Source organism: Hippocampus bargibanti, linkage group LG03 (assembly GCF_051943395.1).
Source record: "Hippocampus bargibanti isolate YZ-2025 linkage group LG03, ASM5194339v1, whole genome shotgun sequence".
Lineage (NCBI taxonomy): Eukaryota > Metazoa > Chordata > Actinopteri > Syngnathiformes > Syngnathidae > Hippocampus > Hippocampus bargibanti.
The window spans coordinates 26,284,574-26,303,571 of NC_142736.1; the positions used below are offsets into that span (position 1 = coordinate 26,284,574).

Consider the following 18,998-nt stretch of genomic DNA (forward strand, 5'->3'; position numbering starts at 1 on the left):
GTAAAGGGGATGTGTTATGTCGATGCACATGTTTACACCGGTCTATGTACGCAACTGTGTGGGTGGGTGTTGTTGACCTTGTTACGATATGCACCCTCTGCTGATTTACAGCACTATAATGGCCAGTGCATGCCTGGGAGCCCCCCACATGGTGAACAGACTGTAGACTTTAAGCTTGAAATAATACATGATGAACTTTTCAACTTCATTTATCGGCCTTTGATGTAGATGTTATTTAGGAGACATCACCGAAAATCTCATTTAACAATTTCTGATTCATTCTGGTTATACACAGGTCAAAGTTCCTTTATTGAACATTGGAGCAGCACTCCAGCCAAAGACAATCTAGTTAAACAATGTTCCCTTTGTTTTCACCGCACTTGTTATTTGTCTTGAAGATCAAAACGATCAATCTTCATGGAACCTCAGAACAGTGCACAAACATCAGTCCTTTTACGGCCTTGGCCAACTAATTGCCTTTCAAATCGAGTCAAGTAGCGATAACATATCATAATCATAAAAGAGATTATTGTTGGGTCTGGAATTGAAAAAAACAGTAGGAAAATCCCCAATATTTCTTCGAATGAAAGCATTTTGCTTTTCTGCTTACTGGAGATGTGTATTGCAGTGTGATATGACACTGTATTTCTATGGTATTATGCCAACAATAATGATAGGAAGTATCACAATAGTAATTGTTGTCATCGTTATAGTGGTAGACCCATGTTAGAAGGTAGGACTTCCTAAATGTTCCTTGAGGCGCTGCTGCATTCAATTTCATTCTTTGCACTTGACTGAATTCCTTGAAAGAAGTTGTACGACCACATATTTTGACTGATAATTTTTCTTGCTGCTGGCTATTTATGATTCATCGCCAATGGGTTCAGTTAGTCGAACATCAAATGACTAAACTCAGAAAACAGGGAAGTTGTGATTGTTGGTTTCTCAAAACCTAAGCTAATTCCCATGTGGGACGTTTTCTCCAAATAATAATCAGGTACAATCAGTAATGCGGAGGGAGCTAGCAGTAAAACTTCACACAGAGCAGAGGTGTGAAATCCAGGTGCAGAAAGCGAAATGAGCTTGTTTACTTGTCAATTGAGTAGAAGCACCTGTGGCAGAAGCCAAAATATGGCAGGATTTTTCTTTGTGAACCATGATTTGCCACTTTCTGCTCCAAAGGGACTGTTTATTTGTATTCAGTGGGTGATGTGCAACATCCATTCTCTGAAGAAATATGTTTGTTTTTCTTGTAAAACGGAGGCATTATGATTACTTGATTCTCGATAATCCTGTGCCACATCACAATATCAATACTGTATACTCAACTTTCTTATAATACAACATTTTCAGTGACTTTCTGTGAGTTACCTGAATATAGGTGTGTGTCCAGGCTTGGGTTTATTCCATGAAAAATGGGAGGGCACCGAGAGGAACTGCTCACCAGGCCCATCCTTCTTGAGGCTCTGGAGAGCCTCTTCTGAGGGTGAGTCTAGAGTAGGAAGCAGATTTCCTTTGTCATCTATTCCCAACTCTGCTTTTGCAGAGGGCTGCATTGCTGTTATTTCTTGTGAGGTCTTCCTGGTCTTAGATGGGATGTCTGCCTCAGATTGGCAGCACTGGAAAGGTGACATTCCTGTCGATGGACTTCCACCCCACGTGTCCTCTGTCACACTCCCCCTAGGTGAAGGTCCCGGTGTGGGCGAGGGCGAATGATGTGGTGACACGGAGCCAGGATAGCATATGTCGGCACTGGAGTGGCGCCTCTTCCCGCAGGGTGAGTTGGGTCGCGAAGATGGCCGAGAAGGTGGCCGTGGGCTAAGCCAGTTCTCATCAGTGACACTGGTGCGCGGTGAGTGACAGGGGGACTGTCGAGGTGACAGTGTTACGGGGTGGGAGTGCTGGACGAAGGAGGGCTGAGGGTGTTGCCACTGCGGCTGTTCCTCCAGATTGCCGACGCCCGTGTGTGGGGAGGCGCACCCTGGCGACGTAAGGGGCGAGCCCAGACTGAAGCGAGCGGCGGCTTCATTGAGCTCAGCCTCAACATCGTCGTAGACGTGGGAAAATGATTCGCAGGACGAAGCATCTGAAAACCAGCTCCTGGATGAAAGGCTGCTGCCTGGGCTCGGGCTCAGAGAGGAGTCCCGGTACGAGTGGTCGAGAGGCAAATACAGGTGGTCTCTGGATAGAGGTCTCTCACTGTGGTACTCCCTATCAGGGCCATTTGGCCTCATAGCTTGTTGATTGGCATCCATCTCCTGCTGGCAGCTCGGGGAGATGGAGGTAATCTGAATACTGGGGCACTCGAAGGCCTTTGGTGCCTCCACTGGGGCAGAATGGAGCAATGGGGAGGTGCCATACTTTGAGTCCTGCGCTTCATAATTCAGGTGCATGGGTGCTTGTTTATGTGACTGAAGGCAAGGTGAAGTGCTGATGAGCGGGGAGTGTGACTGCATGCCATGACGGGGGAGGCTAATTGACTGGTGGTTCGTGACCACCGATGGAGGCTGCCCCACATTTAGAATGTAGAACGATGTATTGTCATCTGGCTCCAGATCTAAAAGGGAAAAAAGATAGAAGAGAATGAAAGAAATATGAACCTGTGATCTTTCAGTTGTGTCTCCTTTTCTCACTAAGGTTGCGGGTGAGTTTGAGCCAATCCCGCTTGACTTTGTACAATACTTGAAACACACCCCAGACTGGTCGCCATTAAATGCCGGGCAGATAGAGACCAACACCACGTCAGAATTGTTTTCTTTTGTTCATCTGAATTGCTTGTTTTGGGAATGTGTGACGAAGCAAGAGTACTCAGAGACATCTAGTTTATTATTATTACAGTATTGCTTTTTAAAATTTATGTATTCCAGAAGGACTTGCTTATATTTGGTTGCTGTCTGAAATAAACTGAGTGAAAGCAAGTGATGAACAGCATCGGAGAGAAGTGGCTCTGTAAAATCTTTTTTTTTGAAGCATCTTCACTATCATTATGATTGAGACCCTCCTCTACAGCTGCGATGGCCGAGAGGTTAAGGCGTTGGACTCGAAATCCAATGGGATCTTACCACGCAGGTTCGAACTCTGCTCGCACCGTTTGTGCTTTTGGCAGGCCTAAGTTTTCTTTGAAAAACCAAACCTGTTCTACCGCTTCTGTGTCAATCACTCATCAACAAAGCATTAAAATTATGACAGGGAATACTGTATAATTATTCTTTTTCATGCTAAGATTGTGAGTTACCACTTTTTTATGTGGGAGTGTTAATGGTGATGCTTTTAATTTAAGCCTGCATTGCTCTTCATATTTAATTGCTATTGTAAAAAAATAGCAATTGAGAATTATTAAATATTTTATGCTGGTAATTAATTGTCAACAGTTTGACCTAGGAATGGGTTATTTTTTTTATTGAATGACTTATGACATCCACATCCAAATACATCAATTGGCAGAATGGATTAAGGTCCCCTAACACGGTGTTTTTTCTCAAAGTCACTTCCTCCTCCTTCGCTTTTCCAAGTACAAAATCAGTCAAAGAATGATTCCATTTGGAAATCCAGCTTTAGCAAAGTAATTGGAGCGCGTTACCACGTACAGTGTGCCATAATGGGCATTGTTTCAAGAGGGATAACTGTTGAACAACACTACTCAGGAAACAAATTCACACTGGTACGTGCCGTCAGCTGTCATCGCGCAACACTGGCAGGCTATTTATACCCAAAGTCATTCAGCACAGGCAGCATGTACACAAATATTCACACACACACACACACACACACACACACACACACACACACACACACACACACACACACACACACACACACACACACATATGTACACACTCATACTAAAACAAATAGACAAGAACACATTGTCCACGTTGGCTCCAGTGAGTTAGTGGATATTGATAAACTTCCATTGGATGCACTCTCCAGCAGTGTTTCCCCACTGCCCAGCCGCAAAATGTCTCACGTCAAATGTTTAACCACATCATCCAAACAATAACATGAGATAATCAGAGGTTGTTTCCTAAGAATAGAATAAAGCCCAAAAGACACCTGAGGCATTTCTGAATTTGAAGTACTTTACTATAAGTTGCAGTTGATACATGCATATACACATCAGTCCCGTAGCCGGTGGTAATATGCTTGTCTACTGCCGAGCAACTGAAGAAGGAGTCATGTCTGTCGACCTTCATCGATCCAAGTATAATAAAATAGAATGGCACTCATTCGAACTTTGACACGCACCAGTTCACTGAACTGTTTAGCTTGTGCTTGTCTGTATGCTACTTGTCAACTTCTGGGTTAATCAAGGATTATATAGGACAATAGGGTCAGACCATATTTGATGCTGGGTGAATGGAATGACTCAGTAGGAAAGCTGCTATTTTCAATAAATTAATTAGTAAACTGCTTTTTCCTCATTTATTCCAAGAGAGTCTTCCATGGCACATGTGCATGTACATACATACATACATACATACATACATACATACATACATACATACATACATACATACATACATACATACATACATACATACATATATTATGTGGATACTAACTGTTTAGTTGTTATGCAATCTTCCTAACAAACCAATAAACCTTGAAAAAAACAGTACAACTGGCCCATAGAAAAATCTTAATGTTTCGTTTTTGTCACGGTTTGCAACCAGATCATGACAGTTTTGTGCTCATGATGCACATCTAGACTTTTTTGAAAATCAGTGACATCGTTTTTTCCAGTTACGCTGCTAACAAATACTGTACAGATGTGACAACATGGCTTTGTGACTGATAGGTAGTTACGGGTGGGCTACATTCTTTTACCTACAAAATAAATGCAGATTACACTTATTAGATGCATGTTTAACACTCACATAGTCAAATGATAGCTCAATACTTCCCTAAATTCCAGAGAATTTTAAATTATTTTCTGTCGAGAGTAAAAATAAAACGGCAAGTTGTGTTGTAACTTTGAGGTCAATCTCAAACAGTCTTCTTAGTTTGTAACCACCGTGGATGATCAAAGAAGATATCGTGGCTAAAGGATAGAGAGGGAGACCACCTCCCCCTGCCCCTCCCTTCCTAACAACGGCAACAGCAGAAGCCGCAGCAAGCTTTCTATTTAGAGCTGCTCAGCTTCACAGTGGGCCAGGCTGCCTGTCACAAGACCGAGCATTGGCTCCTCTGACAGTGTCTGACTGACAGACAACATACAGTCAGTACGTAGACACAGACACACACACACAAATGAGGCAAGAGGAAGGAAGACACTGTGTGGAAAAAGAAAAGGCTGCAAATTTCGAAACTGAACGAAACACTGAGCGAATCACTGAGCGGACCACTGAGCGAAACACTGTATTGCACTTTGTTTCACTCAGTGTTTCACTCAATGTCAAGAGTAACAGTTGTAACTACCAGAGCCTACAGTGAGTTTATAAAATACAGTCCTGTTAAAATCACAAAATAAACGATCTGAAACGAGATCAACCTCATTGATTTTTCAAAATCATAATTTCAGGCGGCCCGGTGGTTGAGTGGTTAGCACGCCGGCTTCACAGTGCAGAGGTCGTCAGTTCGCATCACGCTCCGGCCTCCCTGTGTGGAGTTTGCATGTTCCCGGGCCCGCGTGGGTTTTCTCCGGGACCTCGGGTTTCCTCCCACATTCCAAGAACATGCATGGCAGGCAGATTGAACACTCTAAATTGTCCCTAGTTGTGAGTGTGAGAGTGACTGTCTTTGTGTGCCCTGCGATTGGCTGGCAATCAATTCAGGGTGTCCCTCGCCTAGTGCCCGAAGATGGCTGGGATAGGCTCCCCCCTTGCGCCCCCTGCAACCCTAATGAGGAATAAGCGGTATGGAAAATGGATGGATGGATAAATTCAGATCTGCGATTTGAGTTTCAAGTCTAGTCATGCACCCCAATGAGTATTTATGGAGATAATCTGATCATTCATCATCAGATGATATTAAGGACAGGTTATACTAACTCTAGTTCTGTCTGTGCAGCCAGGCTGGTGAAAAAGATAATTTGCAAAAACACGCTCAAGGAAAGTCTGAAAGCACATCTGTGTTTGTTTAGTGGTAGAAACGAGACCATTCACTTTTTGTTTGTCATTTAGGACTCCAGTCAAATTGAAGATAAAGAAATCTTTCACGATATCCGTTCAGTGCCATAACCTCTAAAATTACGCATTCAAATTATACTTTTACACTTGTGAATGCAGCCTGAAAGTGAAATGTCATCAGGTCCATCTGTTTTGTACTTGGATGCAATTTCAGTTGGCAAAGGGCAGTGTTAGAAAGTCGAGGGTCATACAGTTGACGGCCTTGGTACTTGGTCCCAGATAATTTTAGCCTGTGACCTAAAACTGCCTGAGTGGGGAAAGTAGCGGGTGAAGGGGAATCCCCCTGTCAAAGCCCATTCACCTTAAGACAGTAGGTCACAGAGAACAAACGAGAAATGAGGGACCAGTTTTTTATCAATGGCTTAAGATGTAAATCCCTCCTGTGCAGTTCTTGAAAATCCAGTGCGTCACACACTCCTCAAGTGTCCATACATCACAGCCAATCCGTTTAAATAAAGATCTCTAAGAGGCTTTGCTGTACCTCCGTTATTAATAGCTGAACGACGGCATTTCATTGAAGTGCAATGTTTGTGATATACCCCAAAAGTAACCGTAACTATGGGACAACCTCGTTGGTGACGCGGGCATCCACTCTGGTTGATGGTAAGCCTTAGAGTGATTCTAACACAGTGCTCGGGGAGTCTTGCTTGGGGTTAAGGCACAGGCAACGTGTTCCTCCCTCCTCCTCTTGCCTTTCCTCGCAAAACTGTGTCAGTGTCCTGTGACCGGCAGTGACATACAAGCCCGCATTCTGAGAAAGTCCAGTTAACAACAGAGATGGCGGGTTAGCCTCTCGCTGGGCAGATTCAGATTAATGCGTTCGCCCTCACTTTCATCCACTGCTAAGTGCTAAAACGCTTTTAATTCAACACGGAATTGATATCCAAATTTGAAGTTAATTGTCAAATTAGTATTTGAAGATATAATAATTCACACAGAACTCTTGGACAGACTTGGAAGCAAATATATTGGACAGTTAATTGGAGAAACGGTGTGAGCACAAAGTTATGGCATAAAAAGCCCCTAATGTGCCATTTCTACACGTGTGTTCACATACCATCACTGTCTTGGATTACCCGTTTGCCACAAAACCTTGTGGCATAGGAGCTAGAAGGTAACCTAAGCCCAGGTTCTCTCTCTGGTGGGCACACAACTTGATTACAACCAGATCTGCTTACATCCTATGTACAAAAGGCTTTGTATTCTGACCAGTAGCCCTGTCTCGTCTTTCAATTTACGTCAAGAGCTGCTGGGCAACAGCTCGCATCAAAATTATGCCACTAACTGTGACTCTCAGAGATGTCCTGCTCATTTGACATTTCTGACGTTCAGATTATATTTATGTTGGGTTATTCACAATCATCCAATAAGAAATCACCCACCATGTAGTCTTTTCAGGTATTGTTTTTTTTAGGTCTCGTGGGCTGGCTGGTGCCCTACTTTTCTAAAATGGGACCTAGTGACGCACAGACATACGTGTTCCAAAGGTTTGCCATCACCTGTGGCTTAAAACCTTCCTAACTGGGTTCGTGCCAAGTCTACTGGGGTTCCCTGTTTCTACTGAGTCGGTATACAAATGAAAACCTCTGACAGTGATGGTAGGAGATCAGGCTGGGTGAATTAGATGCACAAGTCTTAATTTATTGCTCTCTGTTTGATTATCACTTATCGGTATATTGAATTTGCGTGTTATGTAATGTTTATGTGAGGTTTACTTCATAAAGCCTTCCTGTGCCGTCACAGAAAATGCACGGGCCAACAGAGGCTCACCCTAAGCCAACATTAACATACGCCGACAACAAAATTAGGCTCCTAATTAACAATCTCATGCCCGGATAACATTACGAGATCAAGCCATTGTGCCAAACAACAATCTGAGCTAAATACTCACAAAGATTCCACAGCTGTCTTAATGTCATGTGGTTTTTTTTTCTGAAAAAGACTAAGAAAGCTTTTTATCAGACTTGTGCTTAATCTGATACAATCTTCTAATGTGCTACAACTAAAATACCCAAAGACTTGACCTCGAAAAAAAAACCAAGCATTTAAGATTCGCCCGTCAGGTTGGCATGCACGATAAACAACATGCATTGCTTCAAATAAAATGGGACTCTTCAAAGGATGGATGTTCGGGAAGCTAGATGCTGTTTATGACGAGTAAAAGGTGGTGCGTATGGTTGGAACTCATCTCACAGTTGGCGCGAAATGCCCTTTTTGTCCAGCTGTCAGAGTCCACATGGTCCGCATTCCCATTTATGACCCACACCGCAGGGTCCACACAACCTTATAGGCCGCAGATGGAATGCGGACTATCATCCATTGATAATTTTACTGGTGCGGCACACTGTTGAAGAGTGGCAAATGAAATTTTGTCTTACTCTGGACACGTAATCATTTTCTTATCAAAGGAAACAATCCACGCATTGGCTCAATCATTGGAGACTGGCGGTAAGGATGACACGACCAACTGGTTGGGGGACTAGAATATATCTTGAAAGTAGTTCCTAAAATAATTCAGATTGAAACTGCTATAATCCTCATGCTCCGCAGTACAAAGAGAACAGTGTGGGGTGGGGGGTGGGGGGGCAAATGAAAGGAGATACAGGAGTTAAACAGCTTTCTCTCTGGTGATATGTTGATACAGCCCAGCCAGCAGTAGCTTCAGTTACACTAAATTTAAACTAGACAGATGCCTCACATACTTAGTCATGCCTCGCCTGCAGGGAAACAAACCTCACATTGATCACACAGGGTGCTGGGACCCCCAAAGTTCAGCAAGGTTAGGGGCATCCACGTGGTGGTCTGCGGCCACATGTTGACCTTGTGCATGACTGTCTGACGACCGACCTCTTGGCCTCCAACTCCATTGAGACTAGAAGGTTAAAGTCGCTTTTAAAATTCATGCAGCTTCACTTGTCTTTGAACTGTAATTCTTATGATTTTTTAAAATCCGTACCAATTGTTAGATTTTCAGTCATGCAGGTTATGGTCATACGCAAAACGTTCACAGATGCACTTCTTGGTCTCGAAATTTTCGAGTGGACAGAATTGGGTGGAATTCTACCTTTTGGATGGCGACAGCAGGGATATGGGAGTAATCTTTACAAAGAACAGCCTTGTGGATATAGTCAAAATATCTCCGAGCGAGAATGGTGGATTAATTCAAAACGTCTGGTTGAGGAATTCTACATTTGTGACAATGGGGATAAGTGTCGGAAAAATTACACCATTTCAAGAGAGAGTTGGGTTGTCAGGGTGAGGTATTTCAGTGTGGAAGCATTCCATGAGTGGCGAATGGAGAGAAGACACATTTACAAATGAAAAATTCTTACCGAAAAAGAGAAAATCTGTCATCCAAATGTGATGGATTTTAACAGTATGAGAGTGTCACAAAATTCCAAATTGTTGCTACATTAACACAAATGCATCATAGTTCATCCTTTGCAGGAATGTTAAACACAAATTGTCAAGATGTTCTTTATGTGCTCATGTACAGACCTCATGAGCTTGTACTTGCACGCTTTGAGTCATTGCTACCATCCCTCAACATTTTAGCCTGCACACGTACTGTCGCACATGCACATACTCACACACACCTGGCTTCAGTATAGAGGTGCCGAGACACTCACCTGGAGACGTGGCGCAGAGCATTCTTCTCCACCTTTCCTTGTTAAGCTCATGAAGTGTCCACGCAATGAGAAAAAAAAGGTTTTGGACGTGTTAGGGCGAGACAGATCCTACTGCACTGACTATGATCGTGTCACCAGAAACTGACGTGTGCCCTGTGTCGCTCTCTTTTGGGAGCTCAAAATAGTTCACCATGAAGGCGATGTAATTTCAGTCATTCAGTTTTCCGCCTGAATGAGGACGACTGTTGAGGAATCGGTTCAGAAGAACTGAGGATCAATAACAGAAATACACAGCGCTCGGAGGAATCGTTGGATTCAAATCCCATCGAGTGCAATAAATTCATTGAATTATACTATCGGCATGTATAAATGTATAAATGTATGTATAAAATTCTTATTGAAATAGCATTTGATCACATCGCACAAAATAATATCCTTTTCAATAGACTGTGTTGCTTTCCATGCTTAGTTTGCCACCTTGTAATATGTTGACAACTGTCCACATGCTAGCATTCAACTTATCTTAGTAGGCTTTAGCCCATACACAAAGGCTCAAGAATCTCCTCACAGTTTGCAACATTTTGCACCTTAAACTAAATGAAGATCAAAACTATGAGTCACTTTTTTCCCCCGATAACTCGTCCATACCAAAAAAAGCTTTGCTGGCCTTAACTTACGGCACCAACATGCAGTTGGCTGCACAAGCTAGCCAAAGTGAAACAGGACTGAAAAAAAAAATCCAATATATTACCAGAACCTTATATTGTAAAAACAATTGAGTCAAAAAATAATTTGGGTTTAATAAAAAAAAAATAGACCAATCCAGTTCCTCAATTTTACCAACTGGTTTATTTTGTTGAAAGCAACCTAAAATAATCAGGTCCCTTGGAACAAACCAACCTAAAATGTTTGGTCAAATTGACCCAAGCAATGGATCGGTCCATTTATTTCTGACCCACCTTAGGTTATTTTTCACAAAAAGCTAAATGTCTTCAGTAAACCTCATCTGATGTACAAAATCCCTGCTGTCTTGTAATCTGATGAATGTGGCCTTTCCAAATGACACTTTGTATTTTAACAGATTTTCTTTTTTGCAATCCTGTCACGTTGCTGGTGTCAATGGTGCAAAGAAAAATCATGTAACTTTTCATTTTTCTTTCAGAATGAAAAAAAGGAAAACACAAGATCCGCTGACATACGCTTAACTCTTTTACAAATAATTTGATGGAAGTTTTATTGTAATGGAAACAACTGCACTGTTAGTACTCCCTTATTTTCATTTAACCGTTTCTGCCATATTCCTCCAAAGAATTTATTGGGCCTATACATACAATAAATCCTTCTGTTTCGTCTTTCCTTTCATTTTTTTTCCAGATACTGTACTGTAAATGTTCCTACTGAGAGCAAAGTTCTAATGAGTATGGGTGGCTCTATTCACCTCATTCCCGTGCAATTTCTGGGAAAATCCCCACCTGTAGAATTTGCCTGAGCATCTAAATAATAGCGCTGACATATTTCAATTCCCCCTCATATGTCGTTTCCTGAGCAACAAACAACACACAAAGAGCATGATAAAGAAAAGGTAGAAAGACATATAATTAGACAAGGAGGAGCAGGATGGAAAAAGCAAAGCAGGGGCTTCTGGCATTTTCTAGGAAATGTACACTAGTACTCAGATTTGAAAGAATAATAATGTGTCGCATGGTTTCTTATGTAAGTAGAAAATCAGCATCACAGCTGAGATTTGAGATTATGGTTAAAGTGACATCTTTTTTGTTCTTTTGACTTCAAGACGGCGCCACGAGAGTGGCTGCCTTTCCAGCAGCTCCTGTGTTTTGCTTTTCTACTTTCATTTCTTTCATCACTTTGCTGCTGTGAAATGTAAATTTCTCCACTGCGAGACTAATAAAGGCAAATCCAATCCAATCCAATCCAATCTTAAGCAAATAAAACACCCAAAAAATGGAACTCGGCTACCATCAAAGGATTAAGTCTCCGGCGTTTTGTTGCTTTATGTGACACATGGAGTTTGGAGAACAGGAGTTTGGGGAACAAGTAGAATATGCACAGAAAGTTACAGATTTAACAGAAAGTTTCTAAGTACTGGACTTTTGACAAGTGTTTGTGAGTGTTTTATGTCATGATATGTGCAGATGATCACCATTAGCCATCGTTGTACTAAGTTCATCCTGTCTACTTGATATCTAATTTTAAGCAGATTCTTTACTTACAGACAGTGTAGGTGTTCAAATACCTGACATGTTTCGGCGACTACTTCTGCCTTCGTCGAACGAAGGTGGAAGTAGTCGCCGAAACATGTCAGGTATTTGAACACCTACACTGACCATTAGCCATGTTAGATGACTAAGAAAAAGCAGCATATTTAGAGTTGTTTTATTTTGACAGGTTTCTACTTCAGATTGTTTTTAATTCCCATTAGTTTGCTAGGACTCTGCTGTTTTTCTGAACAAATGAAATTAATTATGAGATCATGTGACTTTTGTCAAATTTTTGAGAGCATCTGTTTATCCAATTTGACAAGAAATGGGGAGTGAAAATGTAGACTGCTATGTTAGTGTCTCACACTTTATGCTGACTAGACTGGTTGAATTTATTTTACATAATCAGTGACGTGATCTTTTGAATTCATCACTGAAGAGTAGTTAGAATTTTGTCATTGAATGTTTTTTTTTTTTGCAGATTGAAAATAGATGCTCCAATTGCCTTGAATAAGGTAACTGTTACTTTTAATAACATTCCCTGTACAGTTAATACATAACTTTGTAAGAATTTGGACTTGGAGTACAGTATCCCAAATAATTTGTCGTTGGTCTCAATTGGAAAGGTTTTGAATCATCAACCAACATCACAGAAAAAAACAATGTTCAATTTTGGAAACTTAATTAGAAAAAATGATGTTGTTACATAGCCCTTGATTAAAAAAAAAAATACGCTTCTGAGAGCATGTTCTTTTCCTTTCGGCTTTTCCCTTCAAAGGGTCACCACAGCAAATCAGTGTCCTCCATCTTTAGAGATTTGTTCCGCATGTTTGTTTTGGCCAAGCTTTTACGTCGGATGCCCTTCCTGACACAACCCTCTGTATTTATCTGGGCTTGGGACCGGCACAAGCAGACTTATGTCCCTTTGTGGCTACAGAAAAAGCAACTCGCTCAGTAGGCTCCCAAACACAAAATGGTCATCGGCACAGTAACATTCACGCTTCTGAGAGCATAACTTCTGTATTTTGACAAGACTGAAATTCCAAATGGTGCCACGACAAGCGATGGAAGAAAAAAGCGCTTTGTCGAGACCTGTTCGAAACAAAGTAGAAGTTCACTAGCTTGTTACTACAAAAAATATATAATAAAATCAAGTACCAAACATGCCGTGACATGAACGCTGCCTTCAGAGAAAGGAGAAAAGAGTGTGACACTCCTTCCTCCTGTGATCCTGCTTTTACGCTCCGCTTATTCATTTAAACAGGATGCCCCCCAACCCCAAATCCCCATCCCACCCCACCCAACTACCCCTCTCTCTTTTTTGTGCCAAGCCACACCATCCAAACATGATTAAACTCACTATTCTAACTACAGCGCTTAATTGATAGTGGTGGATTTACACCCTTGAGCCATTCGCAGTTCAAACAATTCTAACCAGGGAAAACAGATTTAAGCATGCAGCTTCCATGAATATCTTCCAAAGTTTAAGAAATACAAACAGTGTCAGCATTCATTGGTTCTCCTGGTTTAGAGTCAATGACAGAACTGATAAGCATCAAAAGACGGTCTAATTGAAGAGAGTTTTAAAAAAAGTTCTCAAGCGATTGATACTGTAGTTCACTTAAAGGACAACCGACGTCACTTTTTTGTTTCTTAACTGACATCAGAAAAACGTTTTATAGCATCTAAAATACCCAAAACGTGCAGTATGATATTTTTATTCAAATGCAAAACACCAATAAAAATGACTTAAAATGTCCAAAATCTGCAAAAAAATTGAGCTGCGAATTGGGCATTTTCAGCAAGTCCCGCCCCCAGTTCGTGATGTCACGCCAAGACGCCTTGCATTGCTGGAGAATCCAAACAATGGCTTCAGATTCGGAGAATATACTTTCTTGTTACACATCCAGTTATGAATATGATTAAAATAGTTCTGAAGAGGAAAGCATACATGTTTGCAATTGATTAAAGAAGTCTTTCCGTGTCATTTTGAGGCATCTGGACTGCAATGTATCGTCCCAGAAAAGAGGCAGAAAATGGCGACCAAGCACCCTGTGAGGATTTAATCAGCCCGTTTCCACAGGCTGATAAATTCCTTATATGGAGCTTGGTCGCCCCCTTCTGGCTCTTTTTGGTGCAACATGACGTTTTCAGAACAAACAAGCACAGCAAAATGCATTGACGTGATGGAAGGACTGCTACAATGTGTCCTTTTTTTTCGGTCAGGGGCGTTCCTTCAGTGACAGTCACATATGGACTCGTCACCAACTCAAAAACAAGACTTCTGGAATATTCAGCGCGAGTTTTAAAACGTAAAATATAGCTATATGCAGTGGAATCTTAGTAAAATACGCTCAGTAGAAGTCATTTGAAGCCATTTTATAAATTATGGACACAACTTGTCCGGAGACGTCGGTTGTCCTTTAATCTTCAAGCAGTGTCAACCAGTTTATATAAATGCAAGATTTGACTCAAACATGACTCAAATAGCACATCACACTGAATGTAAATATGGTTTAAATGTGTTGTTTTTAAATAGCTGCAAACATGTCTCATTTGGGAGTATTCGACTGAGCAAAACATCTGACACCTACTCACATCCTCTTAAATTATTATTAAAGCTGTTTTTTTATTATGATTTGGCCATAGACCTTGATTTATGAAGGTACGACAAGAGAGATAAAAAGTGTGACAGTCCACTTAAAATGGTTAGGATGAAGACTATTGGTCAGTTTTGACTTTGTTCATTAAAGTTGTAAAAATATATTTCTTGAGTCAAAAATTATTGACGCCTGACATGTCATAATATCAGGCGAGGCATCAAAAGGACTTTTTTGGGCCTGATCAACATGTGTTCCACACTGCATCGAGCGTTTTTAGACAGAGATGTTTATTGTTTTAAAGAAAAGACCGACTAACTTCTTCTATCAGTCGTATGGCACTAATGAATAGTAAAAAGCATGATGCATGAAGTCAGTGTGCCTCTTGATCTGCTTTTTTATTTTATATTGCATTGAATAATTTACTTTTTAGGGGAAATTTTGTATGGCTTTATTGATACAGCAGTTCTTTGTACACATTTAAGAATGTTTTTAAAATGTTTGTCAAAGGATTACAGTATGATAATGACAGTTAATCCAAATACATGCGTGTCAGAAATGTTTTAGTGTCACTAAAGTGATTTTAACGCATGTTCCTAGCTTTCTCTGCCACACCTTTATGCACCCCAAGAAGGATTCTTACAGAATACCCCATAGCTAATGTTGTCATCCATGTCTTCATAACGAGTCCCCATAATGACCTCTTTATGCTTGTAAAAGAGGAGAAAAACAAACAGAGACAGGTGATGGGTGTATTGATGTTGCTCCTACACAACAATGTGCCTATCCGCTAGGAACTGTTGGATGCTCAGGATACTATGAGCAACTACGTAGTCCTGCCTCAACTCTCACCTCTTCTCACACACCAAACGAAGCAAACACAGCAGGATCTTTTTGCAGACATGCTTGTTAAGCATCTGGTCCCACACAACACTCACGGTCAAGTTTACTTTGAGCTATATCTTTTGTGACACCAGTTGAGGGACTTTTCTGACACAACTTGTCTTGCAGTTAATCTCACAGGTATCAGTTGGCAATGGGGTCTATTTCAATTAATATTTTTTTTCTAAAACATAGACACATTGAACTGATTAGGACAGATTCTAACTGGATTATACCTTGCATAAACAGTGAATAACACAATTTATAGTATTTAATCATGCACTAAAAACTTATACAATATGTGTAAATATTTAAATGCCAAATTACCATTTAGTAGGAATTAATGAGTAGTCCAGTGAGAATTTTATTCTGATTATTCCTGTAATTTCAGTAAACGTGTTCTGTTTTATAGCTATATTCTAGTAACCAGATAATAAAAGCAAAGCAAATATTACCAAACTTTTTTTTGATTTACGGATAATAACACTTCTATTACGACTTAGCATGTCGGGCTAATAACAGCTGCAGTTATTCTCTGGCTGGCGGCCATAGAAAAGTGATGTGTAAACATTTGACTTTCTCAAGCATAACTAACGAGGTTAAATTTACAGAAGTGAAGTAGCGAATAGAAAGCCAAGTTTAAAAATAAAAACGGGGGTTGAGTATGAATCAAGGAAGCTGGGCACCGGGCAAGCGTACTGACCTGCGGGGCCCAACTGCTGCTGCTGTCCGTCCTCCCCAAAGATGAGTCGGAAGTCGAGCTCCTCATTACCGGGGCAGTTTGCCGTCGTCATCGGGTTTGACAGCTCCTCTCAAGAAGTCTCTGAAACCCCCCCACGCCGCCAATCGCCCGTCGAAGCAGGTTTACGCTTTCCGAAAACGTCGCAACATTTACCGAGTGGCACGACGACGACGCCGAACTTCAACTTTGCCTCATTTGGCGCTTGACACATGCAGTCAAAGTGTCCTTCGTTACTTCCACAAATCCAAAATTGTCTTCTAATTTGGCCCAAAACAACATTGAACCTCAGGGGGAAAAAGTCGCCGTAATTGCCAGTCTTTTCTCCAAACGATCACAAAGAGTGGACTCTCGGTCGTGTTTTGACGATAGGTCGTAAAATCAGCGAACGGTCGGGGTTTTTTTAGCCCGGTTTCGCCGCCTCTGCGCCGGCCTCACTTGTGTGTCTCGCTCTCGCCCAGTGGAGCTCAGATCCCAACTTTTACTAACCCCGCGTGACAAGGCACTTCCAGCTGTGATGTCAGCAGACACAACACACACACTCACACACGCGACACGCGCACACACGTGCACACGCACATGAACGCTTGTTGCCGTGTACGACTGCTATGCCAACTCTTTCAAACGGATCAACACAACGGGAAATTTGAATCGGATGCCCTTCAGTGTCCATAAATTTATTTCTGGATCAGATTTTAAAATGTCCAGTATATGATTTTTTTTTTCCTCTGCACATCAGGATATTTTTAAGTTTGACTGATGCGTTGTAATTTATAAAGATGGTGGTTCAGAAAAAAACACCAGATGATGAACGTCACCCTCATTCATAAGTACGTATTACTAAATTTATAATTCTATTTCGCTTATTATTATTAATGTTGTTATTTCTACTGCTACTCACTCGTACTACTCGATGAAAACCTGAAGTTCAGAGAGAAAAACATGGACAGATCAGCACAAAACAAACATTTCAAAAAGTTTTCCTACATCTTTAATGAAGATAAATATTGTAAAAAAATACAATTGCGTTTTAATTACTGTACTAGAAACTATCCTGAAAATCTACTTGCATATCCAAAATATATCACAGAGAGAGATAGAGAGAGAGAGGCAGAGAGAGGGAGGCAGAGAGAGGCAGAGAGAGAGAGAGAGAGAGGGGGAGAGAAAGTTTGAATGAGTTGTTTAACATCAACGCGTGTGTTGTGTTATGCATCATTGTGTATATGTGAGTCGTGTTTGCATTTGATCAAGCAGTCAGCTGCTATCAGATAAGAACCACAACAAAGCGTTCAAGCTATTTCAGGCAGTCATAAAAATATAATGATTGAAGGGTGCCAGAGTAACTTTCTATGGGGTTAATTAAGATAGTCGAGTGTGTTTAAGAAAACAAAAAAAAGTTGTATTTTTTTGTAGTTCAAAAATCAAAAACTAGTACAATGCTTAAGATAAGATAAAACAAAAAAAGCCTTTAATAGTCCCACAATGGGGAAATTTACTTAATTATCAGGCTCCAACTAGCTTTGTTTTAATTTTTCTCAATCTTTTTTATTGCATAAATTTTGACATTTATATCCAGTAAAAACAAATTTCCACACAACTTTGTGTCAATTCAGATAAAGGAGGCATAGATCGGGAAGTATACGTATATTGTATGTGTTTACCAATTGCGACACAATGACACCAATGCAATGTGGTAAACTTCCGTCTCCATAAACCACCATAAATCAGAAAGTAGAAGACAAACTTGGGAATATTTGGATCAATCGACATTCTATTTAATTAATTTCTTTTTTTTTACATTTTCAACTTTAACCAAGGCTGACATTATAGTCAGTAATACAAACAAACCACCCAATGTATGTGTTACACCAGTTGCCTATTTTTCAGTTGAAAAGCACAACATTGCATCATTTCAAAACTCTCACTTGAGGCGAGATTCATGCGTAGTAGACAGCATCCGCTTATTTGTGACACCGTTGCCAGATGCACGTGGGCGTTCAGTGCACAGAAGACATTTGAAAGCATCAATATCACATTTCCTGTGGTCTTTTATTTCCATGCAAAAAGATCATCTTAACCCGTGCTCACGTAGATGTATAAGGTTCTTGAATTGTTTGTCCTGCAAAACGTTTTTGAGTTATCTACCCTTGCGTTTGTACTTGTTGATAGGCCATCTTTTAGTTATACTTTTTTTTTATCAATACAGGTATAGTGGACTGCATCCATGTTCTAAATGTATAGTTGGCAGCAATGTCCATATGTCAGGAAGCATCAACAACATGACTCAGCTGTCCAATATTATGAACATGTATGATTGAAATCATGTAAGAATTGATATCTAGGCAAATACGGTATAATATATTGCAGTAATCAGAATCAGAATCAAAATCAGAATCATCTTTATTGCCAAGTATGTCGAACACAAAAGGAATTTGTCTCCGGTAGAACATGCGGCACTAGTATCATCATAAAACAAATTGCAAAGAGGCACTATACAGTTATATTTGGGTTCCTGTTTATAGAGTTAATGGCTTGGCGGAAGAAGTTCTTTAAATGTCTGCTGGATTTGGTGCGTGTGGATCGGTAGCGCCTGCCTGAGACGAGTAGCTGGAATAGGTGGTGGGCAGGGTGCGGAGGGTCCAGTAGGATTTTGTGCGCCCTTGTTTCGATTCTTGCAGTGTGCAAGTCCTCGAGAGTGGGTAGGGTGGAGCCAATAATTATGTACAAGAACATATTCTGAGTTACATTTTCCTTTAAAATTCATACTTTTACGATATAAACTATACTCGACTAGTCTTCTT

General features: G+C 40.8%; 1 protein-coding gene and 1 non-coding gene across 2 annotated transcripts in view; one reads left to right on the top strand and one right to left on the bottom strand.

Annotated features, from left to right (window-relative positions):
* Positions 1–16,701, bottom strand: part of nfatc3a (nuclear factor of activated T cells 3a) — a 52,338-nt gene extending 35,637 nt beyond the window's left edge. The window contains exons 1-2 of the mRNA XM_088992833.1: positions 16,162–16,701; positions 1,372–2,557 (exon numbers count right to left, since the gene is read on the bottom strand). Of these exons, the coding sequence (XP_088848959.1) occupies positions 1,372–2,557; positions 16,162–16,252 (1,277 nt within the window). The 5' untranslated portion in view covers positions 16,253–16,701. The remainder of the gene's footprint in view (positions 1–1,371; positions 2,558–16,161) is intronic.
* On the top strand, positions 3,009–3,090 carry trnas-cga (transfer RNA serine (anticodon CGA)). The gene has a single exon. It is a non-coding gene; the product is annotated as a tRNA-Ser (tRNA).
* Positions 16,702–18,998: the final 2,297 nt, after the last annotated feature.